At 41.9% G+C, this 13,160-nt stretch overlaps 1 protein-coding gene across 1 annotated transcript in view; it reads left to right on the top strand.

Moving 5' to 3' along the window:
- Positions 1-11,537, top strand: part of SCARB2 (scavenger receptor class B member 2) — a 59,639-nt gene extending 48,102 nt beyond the window's left edge. The window contains exons 8-12 of the mRNA XM_037050980.1: positions 2,200-2,318; positions 3,606-3,679; positions 5,089-5,140; positions 8,085-8,243; positions 10,159-11,537. Coding sequence (XP_036906875.1) covers positions 2,200-2,318; positions 3,606-3,679; positions 5,089-5,140; positions 8,085-8,243; positions 10,159-10,197 — 443 coding nt within the window. The 3' untranslated portion in view covers positions 10,198-11,537. The remainder of the gene's footprint in view (positions 1-2,199; positions 2,319-3,605; positions 3,680-5,088; positions 5,141-8,084; positions 8,244-10,158) is intronic.
- The last annotated feature ends 1,623 nt before the right edge of the window (positions 11,538-13,160 follow it).

Below are 13,160 nucleotides of genomic sequence, written 5' to 3'. Positions count from 1 at the left end.
CAGTCAAACCTCTTGCTGCAGTTTTTTCCCTCTTGCCTCTTGTGTGTCACCAAATGTGGACTGAAATGTCCGCTCTCCAGGATTACCCTCAGGCGTTTTGAATCCCCCAGGATAATATTTTGGATGGTGGGATGAGGGAGTGTTCTGGACTCACAAAGATGGGGTTCGAGTCCTACTCTATTTGTTAGCAAGCTGACCGAGTTGAAGAGGGAGGTTTGTCATCCATAAAAATGGGGGTGATTGTAACTTGGAAGCTTGTGTGAAGGTTAGAGATACTGGATGTGAAATACTCAGGGCAGTGTCTGGCCCTTATTAAACCCTCAATAGAGTTTTTAAAATATACTTTAAAAGTGACTATAGGTCACAAAGAAGGAAATTACGGCTTCACGAAACTGTTGCGGAGTAAGGAGCAAAACACCTGTGTGTGTAACAGACGGTGTGTACAGAGAGCCCTGGGACTGGAGGGTATGTGGCCAGAGTGGAATTTCTTGCCAGAAAGCTAATTTCTTCAAAAATATATTTTCCTGGCAGTGATTATTGGGTCCTTCTTCAGTATCAAAATCTAGAATACATTTTCTTTAATAGTTTGTTTCCTTATATTTTCTTTGATATGACTGGGAAAGGCAAAACAAAAACACAAACAAACAAATAAAAACCCCAGTCTTCATGTGGGCAAACCTTCATCTGGTCAGAGGTCAGGCAGACATCATAACCACGGTCTTACAAAATTCTACATTGGCATGTACAGGAGAACAAAGCCCATCTTAGAAACAGAAAAGCAGAAAAAACAGAAGAGCAAGCAAAAAAAAAAGGCCACTTACTGGTAGAGAACTGTAGTTGAAACAAGTGCTTTAAGTTCTTTGAGATAAATCATCTATTCATTTAGAATTCTGCCTCTATCACCTGATAGCTGGATGTCCCTGGCTAAATTTTGTCACTCCTCTGAACCACAATTTACTCAAGTGCAAGATGAAGATCATAGTTTTAACATCGCGGGGCCGCTGAGAATGTTACTGGGGAGACCTGAGTCTGGGTGCTGCCCCTCCTTGGTTCTTGTCTTGCTCAAAAGAGAAGAATTCAGGCAAGAGACAAACACGTATAGTAGAATAAGATAGTAAGTTTATTTATGAAGTAGACACTTGAGCTTGAAGCTACAGGCAGGCACCCAGCTAGTCAGCATGCCCCATGTATGGAGGAAATAAAGTTGTTTGTAATCTTATTAATAAGTTTGTTAGTAAGTTTGTCCTATTCACTTGAGCAGAGGCTACGGGCGGGCACTCTCACGACTGTGAGAGCACCAACTTCTGGGACTCCGGGAGTTATATACTTCAGTTAGTTTCTAGGTTCCCCCTCCGCCCCCTTTCAGACCCTGGGGTTAACATACAGTTATAAAGGCTTTCTTTTTCAGCTAGTGAAATTGTTACAGTGGGTTCCTTACCCAGCTAGGGCACAGGTGGCAAACAGGAGGCCCGAGGGCTGAATCTGGCCCTCCACCGTGTTTTATCCAGCCCAGCACTTTGTTTCTATCTAGTGGCAGTGCCAAGCTCTCGCTTAACTGTTAAGGAGTAGTTACAGTTACACAGTCCTAAGATTACCTTCGGCCCTTTGAAGGCAACCATGAGGCTTATGTGGCCCCCAGTGAAAATGAGTTTGACACCCTTGAGCTAGGGACATATTACAAAGGCTTCCCCCCCCGCGCCCCACCCATGGAAGGGATACAAACAAAATTTCAAGGTCTCCCCTCCTCTGGTGCTACCCTAGTTCTGCTTGGGATTCTGCAAACACCTGGTGGTCTTGTCGGACCAGGCTCAGGACTGCCAAGTGCGTGGATGAGACAGGTCTCCCTCCTCCGCTGTGCCTTGGTTTACTATCTATCCTACCTAACAGGAACATTAATTAAAATAATATGTGTACAACATTTACTTTTATAGGTTGAGTAAATGTTTGTTGAAGAATAAATAATTTTGCTAGGACTTCAGTATATATTGTGGAATGAAATAAAGAGATGCCAGGAAATGAAGTATAAATCCTGAACTAAGAGGTGTAGGGTGGAATTTTAGCCTGTCCTCTCCAGCCCAAGTTTACTTATGTATGACTCTTTCTCTCCTTCTTAGGAACCAGATTTGTGGTCAGGAACTTGATATTTATTTTAGACTTTTCAGAACCACACCATTAATTTCTATTTTCCTTAAAACACAGGTGCACCTATTATTTTGTCTTTCCCACACTTCTACCAAGCAGATGAGAAGTTTGTTTCTGCCATAGAAGGCATGCATCCAAATAAGGAATATCATGAGACATTTGTGGACATTAATCCTGTGAGTACCCACCACCTTCTGGTAACAGACCATGCATTTCATTCTGTCTATTCAGTGTTTTTGGTTTAGTCCTTGGCTCTCTTATATCTACTGTCTTCATTTCATATATAGCCAAGTGCAGGAATCTCAGCTCAGGGAAATGTAATGCATAGTCTCCTAGTCTCCCATTTAGAAGCCACATTCTGTGGATCTGATGAACAGAAACACCAGCAAACCTGCTTTAACAGAAAGGCAACAGTGAAATTTCCACCACTGAAAACCACTGAGATTGGACCCAGGCAACCTGGTCAATCTTCTGTCGCCAGCCTTGAACCTGAACGTATATGTATTTCTCCCACGAGGGTGCAGACCGGCCAGGTTGAAGACATTCCTGTATGCTGCCAGAAAGGTTTTGGTTACAATGCGAATATATATAGATTAGCTTCAGTCACTTTTGGCAAACCTCTTTTTCTAGGTGTTTTTGAGAGTTTATTATATATTACTCATTTAAAAGGCATCAGCTATATATACACTGTAATTCTATATTCATAGAGGAAAAAAACAAAAACCATGTTAAAAGGATGTGAGTATCATTTCAAAATGTAACAGCCTCTCACTGTAGGAACTGAACTTGAGGTTAGATATCTTCATTCTTGGGCTTTTGAACATGTGGCACAATAAGAGAAAAGCAAAAAATGCTTTTCACACAGCAGTTCAGGGAGACGGCACTCTTAGCTGCACGCAGTGCACTTGTATCTGAGAAATCTGTGGTCTTATCTTTCTCTGAACAAGATCAGGTGTGGTTTCTCCCCCTTCTCTCTTAACCACCAGTGAGTTCCTTTTCCTCAGCCAAATGGCCATCAGGTGCTTGTTACCAAGGGCTACACACAGTCCCGTAACCTTAGGGGACAGCAGCAGCTGCTCCTTCTGGGTGGCCCTGGCCATACTTGGGCTCTGTTCCCTGGCAGTGACAACCATGCTTCCAGCAACGTATCTGTTGGAGCTCCCTTCTGCCAGGGTTCCCAGGGCTTTGCTGTTCAGAGTGGCCGTATCCTGGATGCTTATTAGAAATGGCCAATCTGAGGCTCCACCCCAGACCTGCTCAACCAGAGCTCATAGGCACATTAAAGCATGAGAAACACTGGTCTTCCAGGCACCTAAGAAAATAACCCACATCTGTCATTTTGTTCTGAGGTCAGCGTCTTCCCAGTCCCACGGTGCCTGTCAAACACACAGAAATACTGCTGCATTGAAAAGAATGGTGTTTGTGGTTCTAATATGTTTTCTTTCCACTTCTCTGATTTGCAGTTGACTGGAATTATCTTAAGAGCAGCCAAGAGGTTCCAAGTCAATGTTTATGTCCAAAAACTAGATGGCTTTATGTAAGTTTTGTTTCTTTCTATAGAGGCAAAGGGTAGTTTTCCTACATCGACTTTCTGGGGGGGCTGATGTTGGGAGGGATACAGCTCATTTCTAAGTCCACTGACTCTTACCCCCCCACCCGGGATAAGGCATGACCCGCATTCTCTTTGGCTGCCTTGCTCCTCGAATATACTTACTTTATTTAACCAAATACATATAGAGTGCCTTCCACGGATCAGGCATTGTTCTAAGTACTTTACATGTTAACACACTGATTCCTCAAAATAACCCCGTGTTACCCCTTTTGCAGATGAGGCAAACCAGGCATAGAGAAGTTCAATGACTTGCTAGAGCTCACACAGCTGGTAAAGCTGCGAAGCTGGCTCTTCCCCACTCCTCTAAGCAGTTCCCTCACCATGACTCTGGGTGCCTCCTTCCTCTCCCTTCGCCCCCACCCAGGGCCAGCCGCAGGCTGCACTTGGATAGTGACCATTGTCCCTGAGTCCAACCTTTCCTCCCCATACTCGACCTAAAACCGCTACTTAATTAGGATTCCCGAGTAGAGTCTCCTGCTTGGACTTTGCAGTGGGAATTTTTGGGATATGAGAAAATACCTACAATTTAATGTTGAATGGAAAAAAAACAAGGTACAAAACTTCACATAGTATCGTATATCTATCTATTCTTCCCATCTATTACCTATGTATCTATCTATCTGTCAGACTCGCTTGGTTCCTCATCAGATTTGCCAGGTCTAACCCTATAATCACGGCTCTTTCTAGGAAGCAGGTGTGGGTTGTCACCTGTGTGCATTTCTGAGGTGGTATCATTTAGTAGTTAAGATGTTGTAGTGCTTGAGAATCAAAGTGGAATGACCTTCTCGTCTCTGCCATTTACCCTGGTTGTCCTGGAAAAATTACTCTGAGCCATAATTTCCTCTCTTAAGCCTGGGACAGTGGTACCTACTTCGAGGGACTCCTGTGAGAATTAAATGAGCTCATGCCCCCGAAACATGGGGACAGGGCTGGTGCATGGTAAATGCTCAGTAAGTGACCACTCTGGGCTCTTGTGAACATGCCTGGTAGCCTGGTTACGAAACATTCTGAGGACCAGCAGCATCGTTCTGCCTGCTGAAACCTCCCCTCTGACTCTGGGGAGAGTTGGAATCATTTCTGATGAATCGATTTCAGCATCTTGTGTTTTGATAAAAAGTTTACATACATCCGCAACACTTGGAATTGTAACACTAAGAGGTCGGACTCTAACTTCTGATGGATATGTGTTTGCAAAGATAACTAAGAAGTCTCTTTAAATTCTAAGTAATTTAATGAAATAGGCGTGCTGGAATTTTCATATAAACGCGTCTCTCCAGGCCAGTGGGCCATCGCAGTGAGAATGTCTATGATGACCTCATCTTCTGTCTTTGCAGTGAGACGGGAGACGTGAGAACCATGGTTTTCCCAGTGATGCATGTCAACGAGGTGAGTCCCGGGACAGCTGCGGCACGTTCGATCTGGGGAGGCTTGGAAACCTTTGTTGTGATGCCTCCTGCTGTGGCTATGTGTCATTTCAAACGTGAGGGGTGGGGGGGAAGGAGATTTTTAAAAACCTGTTTGTCCTCAGAAGATCTGTTTATGTGTTAACATGAAGTCACTTATGTCTGCGATTTCAAAATGACAGAAAGAAGTTTCCTTTCTCAAGAACATTATTTGGGGGAGCCTTCCTTCGGGAAGCGGGTTATGTAAGAAACAAAATTCTTCCATGGATGAAGCAATGTCAGACACTGTTGAAGCAGAGTAGCCAGCACTCAGAGGGCAAATTACACCTTTGAAACTGTCAGTTCCAAAAAAATGTCACCTGTGTACTATTCATTAGTTGAGGAGGAGGAAAAGAGTAAAACTAAAGTGACTGGCAACATTAATAAAAAGTTAGTGTAAGGCGGTTAAAGAAATAGTTAAATAAAATGTGATACATGTGCCTGGGCCAGTGTGGCCCAGTTGGCTAGAGTGTTGCCCCATGGACCAAAAGGTTGCAGGTTCGATTACTAGTCAGAGCACATATAGGAGGCAACCAGTTGATGTTTCTTTCTCACATCGATGTTCCTCTCTCTCTCACTCTTTCTCTCTCTCTCTTTCTCTCTCTTCAATAAACATACATGCCCATTGATTTCTGTGATACATGGTTGCCTCAGCATAGAGTTGTTCCTACTTTCTGGTGAACAAACATATCCTAAATTGTAAGAAAAAGATCTTATCCTAGTTCAAACAAAAAAAAGTTTCCCTGAAAATATATTCATTATGTACCTACATAATGAATATTCTGTAAATATTCTGTACCTACAGAAATTTTATCTCTAAAGGTTAGGGATAAGTTGAATTTTTGTTAATATTCTGAAAGCTTAAAAAAAACACCTACTATTTAAGACACCTATGATAAATTTTTTTCTGGATCACATATCACATTCCTGTAGTTCTTTCTCTCCAGTTTCCCGCTCTCTTCTACCCAGTTTCAAGGAGAAAATTGTAGTTTTTTTCTCCTCAATAAATCTCAGTTGATTGGCTTTTGTTGTTAGCATCAACATTTTTTAAGTTTTTATTCTTTTTCTCTCTTCCCCCCAAATACTTATTCTTTGTAGAAAATTTAGTAACAAAGATTATCAAGAAAAGGGATAAAACATTAAAAATCACTTTTCACAAAACCTGAGCCAGACTGACATACTGTTTTTAACTTGCTTTCTTTTCCTCATCGATGTATTGTAAAATTTTTTCCAGTAACAACTTTGTAACAAATAACTTAGTGGTTTACGTTTTGTAAAACTAATATGTGTTCTTTATAGAATTCTAGGGAAATTTTAAAAAATATTTAAAAAGTGGCCCTGGCTTGTGTGGCTCAGTGGATTGAGTGATGGCCTGTGTCGCCAGTTTGATTCCCAGTCAGAGCACATGCCTGGGTTGCAGGCCACATCCCCGATAGGGGGCACTCAAGAGGCAACCGCACATTGATATTTCTCTCCTTTTCTTTTTCCTTTCCCATCTCTAAAAATAAAGAAATAAAATCTTAAAAATGTATATGTTTAAAAAGTGAACCAGATAAGCCTGGCCCTCAGAGAAAAGTGCAATTGGCATGAGCTCACATTGCCTCAGTATTATTCTGACTTTGATATTACATAGTTGAGACCATACTGTAGATACAGTTTTACATCCTTTTTAGATTTAGTGCTGTGTAGGTAGCCACACTTACAAACTTTTGATGGATTTGTGATTACAGCGCTAAGACAAGGCTTTTATTTTCTTCATAGGGAAAATGCAGGCCATATTTACCTGAATATTTGTGAGGAAGAGCATGAAAGTAGGGCTCTTTGAGAAGGCAGACCGCTGCTGCTCCGCAAGCTTGTGTTCGCAGTTGCGGCGTATTCGAAGTGCCCACCACTCAGACTTATGCTTTGGTTTTTCTTTGGTGCGAGACCGGATTGACTCCAGGGAGACCTGGAGGTAACCATGGGGGCTGCGCCCTCACTCCCTTTTCCGCAGGAGGACCTGGCTCTGACAGGCCTTGGCCAGTTATGGGAAATCCAGCCTGAGATCCCCAGCCTCTGCCTTCATCTAAACCGAACCTAAATTAATCCCAAAGTCCTATTTGTTGCAAATAAATGTTATTAAAGTAAGAGTTTCAGATACCTCACCATGGCAGTTTAAGGCGATTAATACCTTGGCCCTTCATTCAGAAAGGGTTCTTTTAGAACCATTCCTTCCCTAGAACACCCACTGGAATTCTGGTTAGCTTCAGGGCCTCCCCTGAACACTTTATCTCAAGACCTCTGGTCCTGATTAGCACAAATCTAACCAAGGGAGAAATAATACTTTCCCTATACCATTGTTGGAATCAATCTATCTATCTATCTTTCTTTCTTTCTTTCAATCTATGACATCAAATGGACACTGTATGTGTCCAGGGTGCAAGGTGCTATACCCATTGTTGAGGTGACTGAGATAAAAGTTTTGCCTTTGGGACCTCATAGTCACAAGGAAACTGACAGGTAATACCACAGACAATTACAACACAGAGAGCAAAGACAGTGATGGGAGATTTCAGAGAGTGAGCTGCAAGTGCAGAAAAGGAGCCTTTAACCGGGACTGAGGTGGCCAGAGAAAACCTCTGGAAGGAAGTTATGCTGAGATGGATTCTGAAGGATGAACTGGAGTTGTCCGACACAAAACAAAAGATAATATTATCTCAATATTTTTAAATGCGTTCTCCCTCACTCCTGAGGGTTTTTTACTATTTTGAGGGTAAAACATGTCTTCAAAAGAAAAGAGAAGGTGTTAATATATAAATGCTGGTTATTCCAATTTATAATTGGAGTTTCATTATCATATAGCAAAAGAAGTTACACTCAAGGCAGTACTATTTTTTTTGCTCCCCTAGAGTGTTCTCATTGATAAAGAGATAGCAAGTCGACTCAAGTCTGTGGTTAACACCACTTTGATCATCACCAACATCCCCTACATTGTCATGGCGCTGGGCGTGTTGTTCGGTTTGATCTTCACCTGGCTTGCGTGCCGAGGACAGGGATCCATGGATGAGGTGAGCAATGGCCGGAGGAACTTCTTTCCTGGAGGAACTTTACCTGACAAATCCTACTGGGCTTCCTTGAAAGGCTGTCAGCTGGCTCATTAGGGTGGATTCTGAGGTGTTATGCTGGGCATAGTGATTTCATGGTTATATTACTGCTGGACAAAATGAAAAGCAAGGAGAGGGGTGATAGAGTGGTATCTTCCCGTGTGTGGGGCTCTTGTAGCGGAACGGAATCCCTGGGAGTAAGCTTTATGCCTTTAAAAATAGCCTGAAAGAAAAGGAAGAATATTTAACAGCTAAGCACCGGGCATTTGGTGTCAGACTGCCTAAGTTTAAATCTCAACACTGCTACTTGATAGCTGTGTGACCCTAGAAACTGTGCCTCAGTTTCTTCTTTTTTCCCCAATTTTTTATTTAATTATTTTTCGAGTACAGTTTTCTGTCTATTATTCCCATCCCATCCCACCCCCTGTGCTCCCCCCTCCGTCCCATTTCCACCCTTCTCAGTTGTTGTCCATGTATCCTTTATATATGTTCCTCTAAATCCCTCCCCTATTTCCCCTGAAATTCCCTCCGCTCTCCCCTCTCGTCACTGTCAGCCTATTCTCTATTTCAGTGTCTTTGGTTATATTCAGTTTCTTCTTCTGTGAAATGGATAATACTTGAGCTTCCTTAGGAGGTTTTCACAAGGATTAGGTGATGTAGTAAAATAAAGCACATGGCCCACTGTTAGCATTTAGGAAGAACTCAATAAGCATTAGTTCTATGATAAAACAGCTCCAAGATTATGGGGCAAAGCACCCAGGACCTGCTTGGAAAGAATCTGTGATCTATCATCAAACGTACCTTCCACTGAGTCATCAGCACCTCATAGATGATTAGCACAGAAGTTACTTTCCTGAGGGGTTGGGAACGACCCCAGGTAGATGGGATAGACAGAGCTGGGGGGCCTCCTCAGTGACAAGCAGGCCAGCCCAGGGCTCTAAATACCTTCACTGAGCCTTCTCTGTAGCAACCTTTCTTAAATTCTCAGCAGCTTCCATTTTTGCCACAAAGGCTGCTTATTTTTTTCTCCCAGCTGCCTCAACTACTTGTCTGAGGCACAAGTGAAGCAGGAAATGAACAGGTTGAAGTCACCTGAAAAGTATTAGCTCAGGATTCCCCATCTTCCACATTCTTTCCTTATGTTTCTCAACCCATGCCCATCATGCTACAGCGAATTAGGTGTGAGGCAACTATTTTGACATTCCTTTTTTTACATTTTTAAAAAATTTTGTCTTTCAATTATAGTTCATAATCAATATTATTTTGTATTAGTTTCAGTTGTACAGCATATTGGTTAGACAATCATAAGCAATGTGTATTTCCAGTACCCACCTGGCACCGTACATAGTTATCACGGTATCGACTGTACTCTCTGTGCTGTATTTTATTTACATCCCCATATTTTGCCATTTCTATCTGTTGATCTCACTTCCAGTCTGACATTGTACAGTCCCTGAGATTTTCATAAGCACATATGAAAGCCCATGTAAATGTTATTACTGCTCCTACAATTAATCATCTACGTGTATTTGATAAGCAAGCAGTCACCGAGCACCCACCACTACCTCCCAAACATTGTTCTTTGCTAGGTTCCAAACCGGGAAGGAGGCGAATTCAGTTGAGTGTGATGAGGGATATAGTCCAGGTCAGTGTAGGGGGGAGGACTGCTCTGGGATCAGAGCGGGCCTCCTCCTGAGGGTTCAGGCTGAGTGTTAAAGGCAGAGCGAGAAGCAGCTGGCCCAGAGAAGAGAGAGGTGAGTGGGCCAGGTGCCTTCCTGCCTCCTAACTCCACCAACCCTCCTCAAGCTTTTCACATGGAGAGAAGGTTCTAACATGTACACCAATCTAACTTCTCTGTCCTGTCTCTCCCGAGTCACAGGGAACTGCAGATGAAAGAGCACCCCTCATTCGAACCTAACCATGGCCTGAGCATGACGAAGGCACCGTGCTGAGCTGTCCTGACCTGGAACAGACATGGGCAAACTGTTGCGTCTTCCTCACTGGATCCAAGCCTGTTGTGAGAGGAGAGAGGAGACCCAGAGATAGCAAGTGATGAGAGCCTCAGGCCGGAGCGTAAAGAACCGGCTGATTCATTGGCCATTAGGCTTTATCAAACCCTGTGGTCCCTGACCAAGTGTTTTGTTTTTCATGTGTCTAGCAAGTATTTAATAAACTCTTGTACAGTAATATTTTTGTGGGTGGGTGCTGGTAGCTCCAGAATTTTGTGACCACTGTTGTGGTTATAATGTCTCTGCATCAGTCCTTAATGCTACTTGGTCTGACCTTATTCGGTACGCTTCATTCACCAAACCGTGTACTCAAAATACATAAATAGCATTTGTTTGTTGTATTTCTCCATTCACATTACCCCCAAACTAGAAGTAAATAAAGGTTCGGAACCCAGGGTAAAATGGTAGCCTCGTTCAGTACATCATTCAAGTGCATCTAATTTCCTCTTTTAAAAAGTCGTATATTGCATTTCATGCTAATTGTCAGTGCACAGTTCCTCCAGGGACATGATGCGGTCCTCTGACCACTTTCGTACTGGTAGGAATCAAGTGGTGATGCGGTTCGATGGAGCGAGGCACCTGCAAGTTTGGTAGCTATAAACACCTGAGGGTTTTTTACTTGCACTTCTGTGAGAGAATGCATAGATAATGTTGGTGGGGACAATGCAGCTCTTCTATACAGAACAGAACTAAATGCTAGTTCTGAGATCTGTGGGTAGTTTGTTATTTTTCAAATTGAAATGATCTTGATGTGGAAAGGTACTCCTGGGAGAATGTAATCAATAACTGATCCCCCCATCACCCTTGCTAAATATACTGTATTACCACGATACTATTGAGTGCTTATTTGTAAGCTTATTTGTAAGCTTATTTATGAATATAGGAAATCCATACATCCACAGCCTAAGTTGCCTGTAAGGTTCCGGAAGTCTCCCTACACTGAAGACACATTTCTTTGGGGATAGTCTTTTTGGTAACTTTGAAATTGTTTTTATAAGTTTCCTTCTTTCCTCAGATTCAGTTCCTTTCGATGTTTTGTGGCTACTCTCAGTTGCTCAACAGAGAAAAATGTGCCCCGTGCTTCTGTGACAATCATCTTGCCGACAGAAAACTGTGTCTTTAAAATATTGCTCAGAAAGTGCTTCAAGGTCCCTTGGGACCAGAAGCAGCGTTGTCTGTCCTCAGAGACCTCTTGGTTTTCAGTGTAAGCTAAGTCAGGGGACTGGGAACCATCATATGTCACAGGATTCAAGCAGAGTGAAAGACAGTATTTTTTAATTCTCAAGGTTCAAAATTTACTTTTGATTGAGAAACCTATACAGTTGTTTGGCAAAGTGCACAGAGTATCTTAACTGAGTGATTGTACAGGGTTTTTTGTTTAAAACTGAATTTCAGTATAAGCAAATGAAGAAAAATGCTGTAGATTTTACAAATACAGCTTCTGATCCCTGTATGGGGATGATAAATTGCTTTAGTTTATTTGCCCCAATTTTCCCTCTCGCTCTACACTGCAGGTGTATAATTAATAAAGGCAATTCATTAAAGTCTCAACATCTCTATAAATTAAGATAGAACCTATAGTTACCCCAAATCAACAAAATGTGAAAAACTAAATTTTGTCTTCAATAATGCCAAATACCTAGGTTTTTAATTTATCAATATTTATCTAGATAATTGGCATATATTATTTTTTCCTTTTTTTCACTTAAAATTTTTTTAATTTTAATTGTTGTTCAAGTACAGTTTTCTGTCTTTTACTCCCATCCCAGCCCATCCACCCAGCCCTCCCCGCTCCCTCCCATTTCCACCCCCCCTACTTTTTGTCCATGTGTCTTTTATATTTGTTTCTGTAAACCCTTCCCCCTTTCCCCTGAAATTCCCTGCCCTCTCCCCTCTGGACACTGTCAGCCTGTTCTCTATTTCAGTGTCTTTGGTTATATTTTGCTTGTTTGTTTGTTTTGTTGTTTAGGTTGCTGTTAATGGCATATATTGTTTTTTCTGCATCCACTTAGCCACACTACTAAAATGGATAAGCCAGTGCTTACTCACTAGTTCATGCTATCATCAGGGTATAATCATCTGTGAGAAGGACATTTTTAAGTACTATGAATGATAACAATTAATGATATAGACCTTGAGACTGAATCCCACACAGATGGGGAGACCAAAAACATACTCTGCCCATGTAATTCTTAATATAATTACTTGGCTTAAAATCACATTTGGTATTTCCCTTCAGAGAAGTCTGTGGAAAACCTGTACACTGCTGTCAAGATTATAGGTTGGTTAAGAAAGACTGTGCTACCTATTTGATTTTAGATTGAAAATAACAAACTATTTCTCATCTTCACTTTCTTGGAGCCATTTTCCTGGAAAGGCCCCCAGAGTCTTTGCGATTGTCGCTAAATCACAGAATACCAGTGTCCTGTACTAGGGTACTCAACTTAGGGAGAAACCAGAGAGGTTAACTCACTTCTCAGGGAAAACTGGGAGCTGAACACAGGACAGGAAGTAGGCGTGGCCACTTTTGGCTCCAGGCTTTCCCCCTAGGCTTTATTTCCTCACTAATGGTTACTAATGGTCAAGTGGAGCAAGTACTACATAATTAACCCCTATCAGAATTTTTACTCAAGGGAGGCTAATTTTTTATTTACATTGCTAGAGATAAGGAGTTCTGCAAAAGCCCACCTTTATACTTGACCCTCTGAGTGTTATTACTGGAGTTAATTGTGTGTTGCTATTAAAGAGAATACTGACCTGAATGTTCTTAATGTAGCTTGTGTAGTTGGTTCATTTCATGTAACTCTTGACATGTTTATTTCTACCCTTAATTCAATGAAGTATTTCACTAATAAAAAACATTTATATGAAA

This window comes from Sturnira hondurensis, unplaced genomic scaffold, assembly GCF_014824575.4.
Source record: "Sturnira hondurensis isolate 20B ecotype Veracruz unplaced genomic scaffold, ASM1482457v3 Scaffold0007036, whole genome shotgun sequence".
Classification (NCBI taxonomy): Eukaryota; Metazoa; Chordata; class Mammalia; order Chiroptera; family Phyllostomidae; genus Sturnira; species Sturnira hondurensis.
Note: the sequence above shows the minus strand (reverse complement) of the source record. Positions and strands in the feature narration are given on the sequence as shown.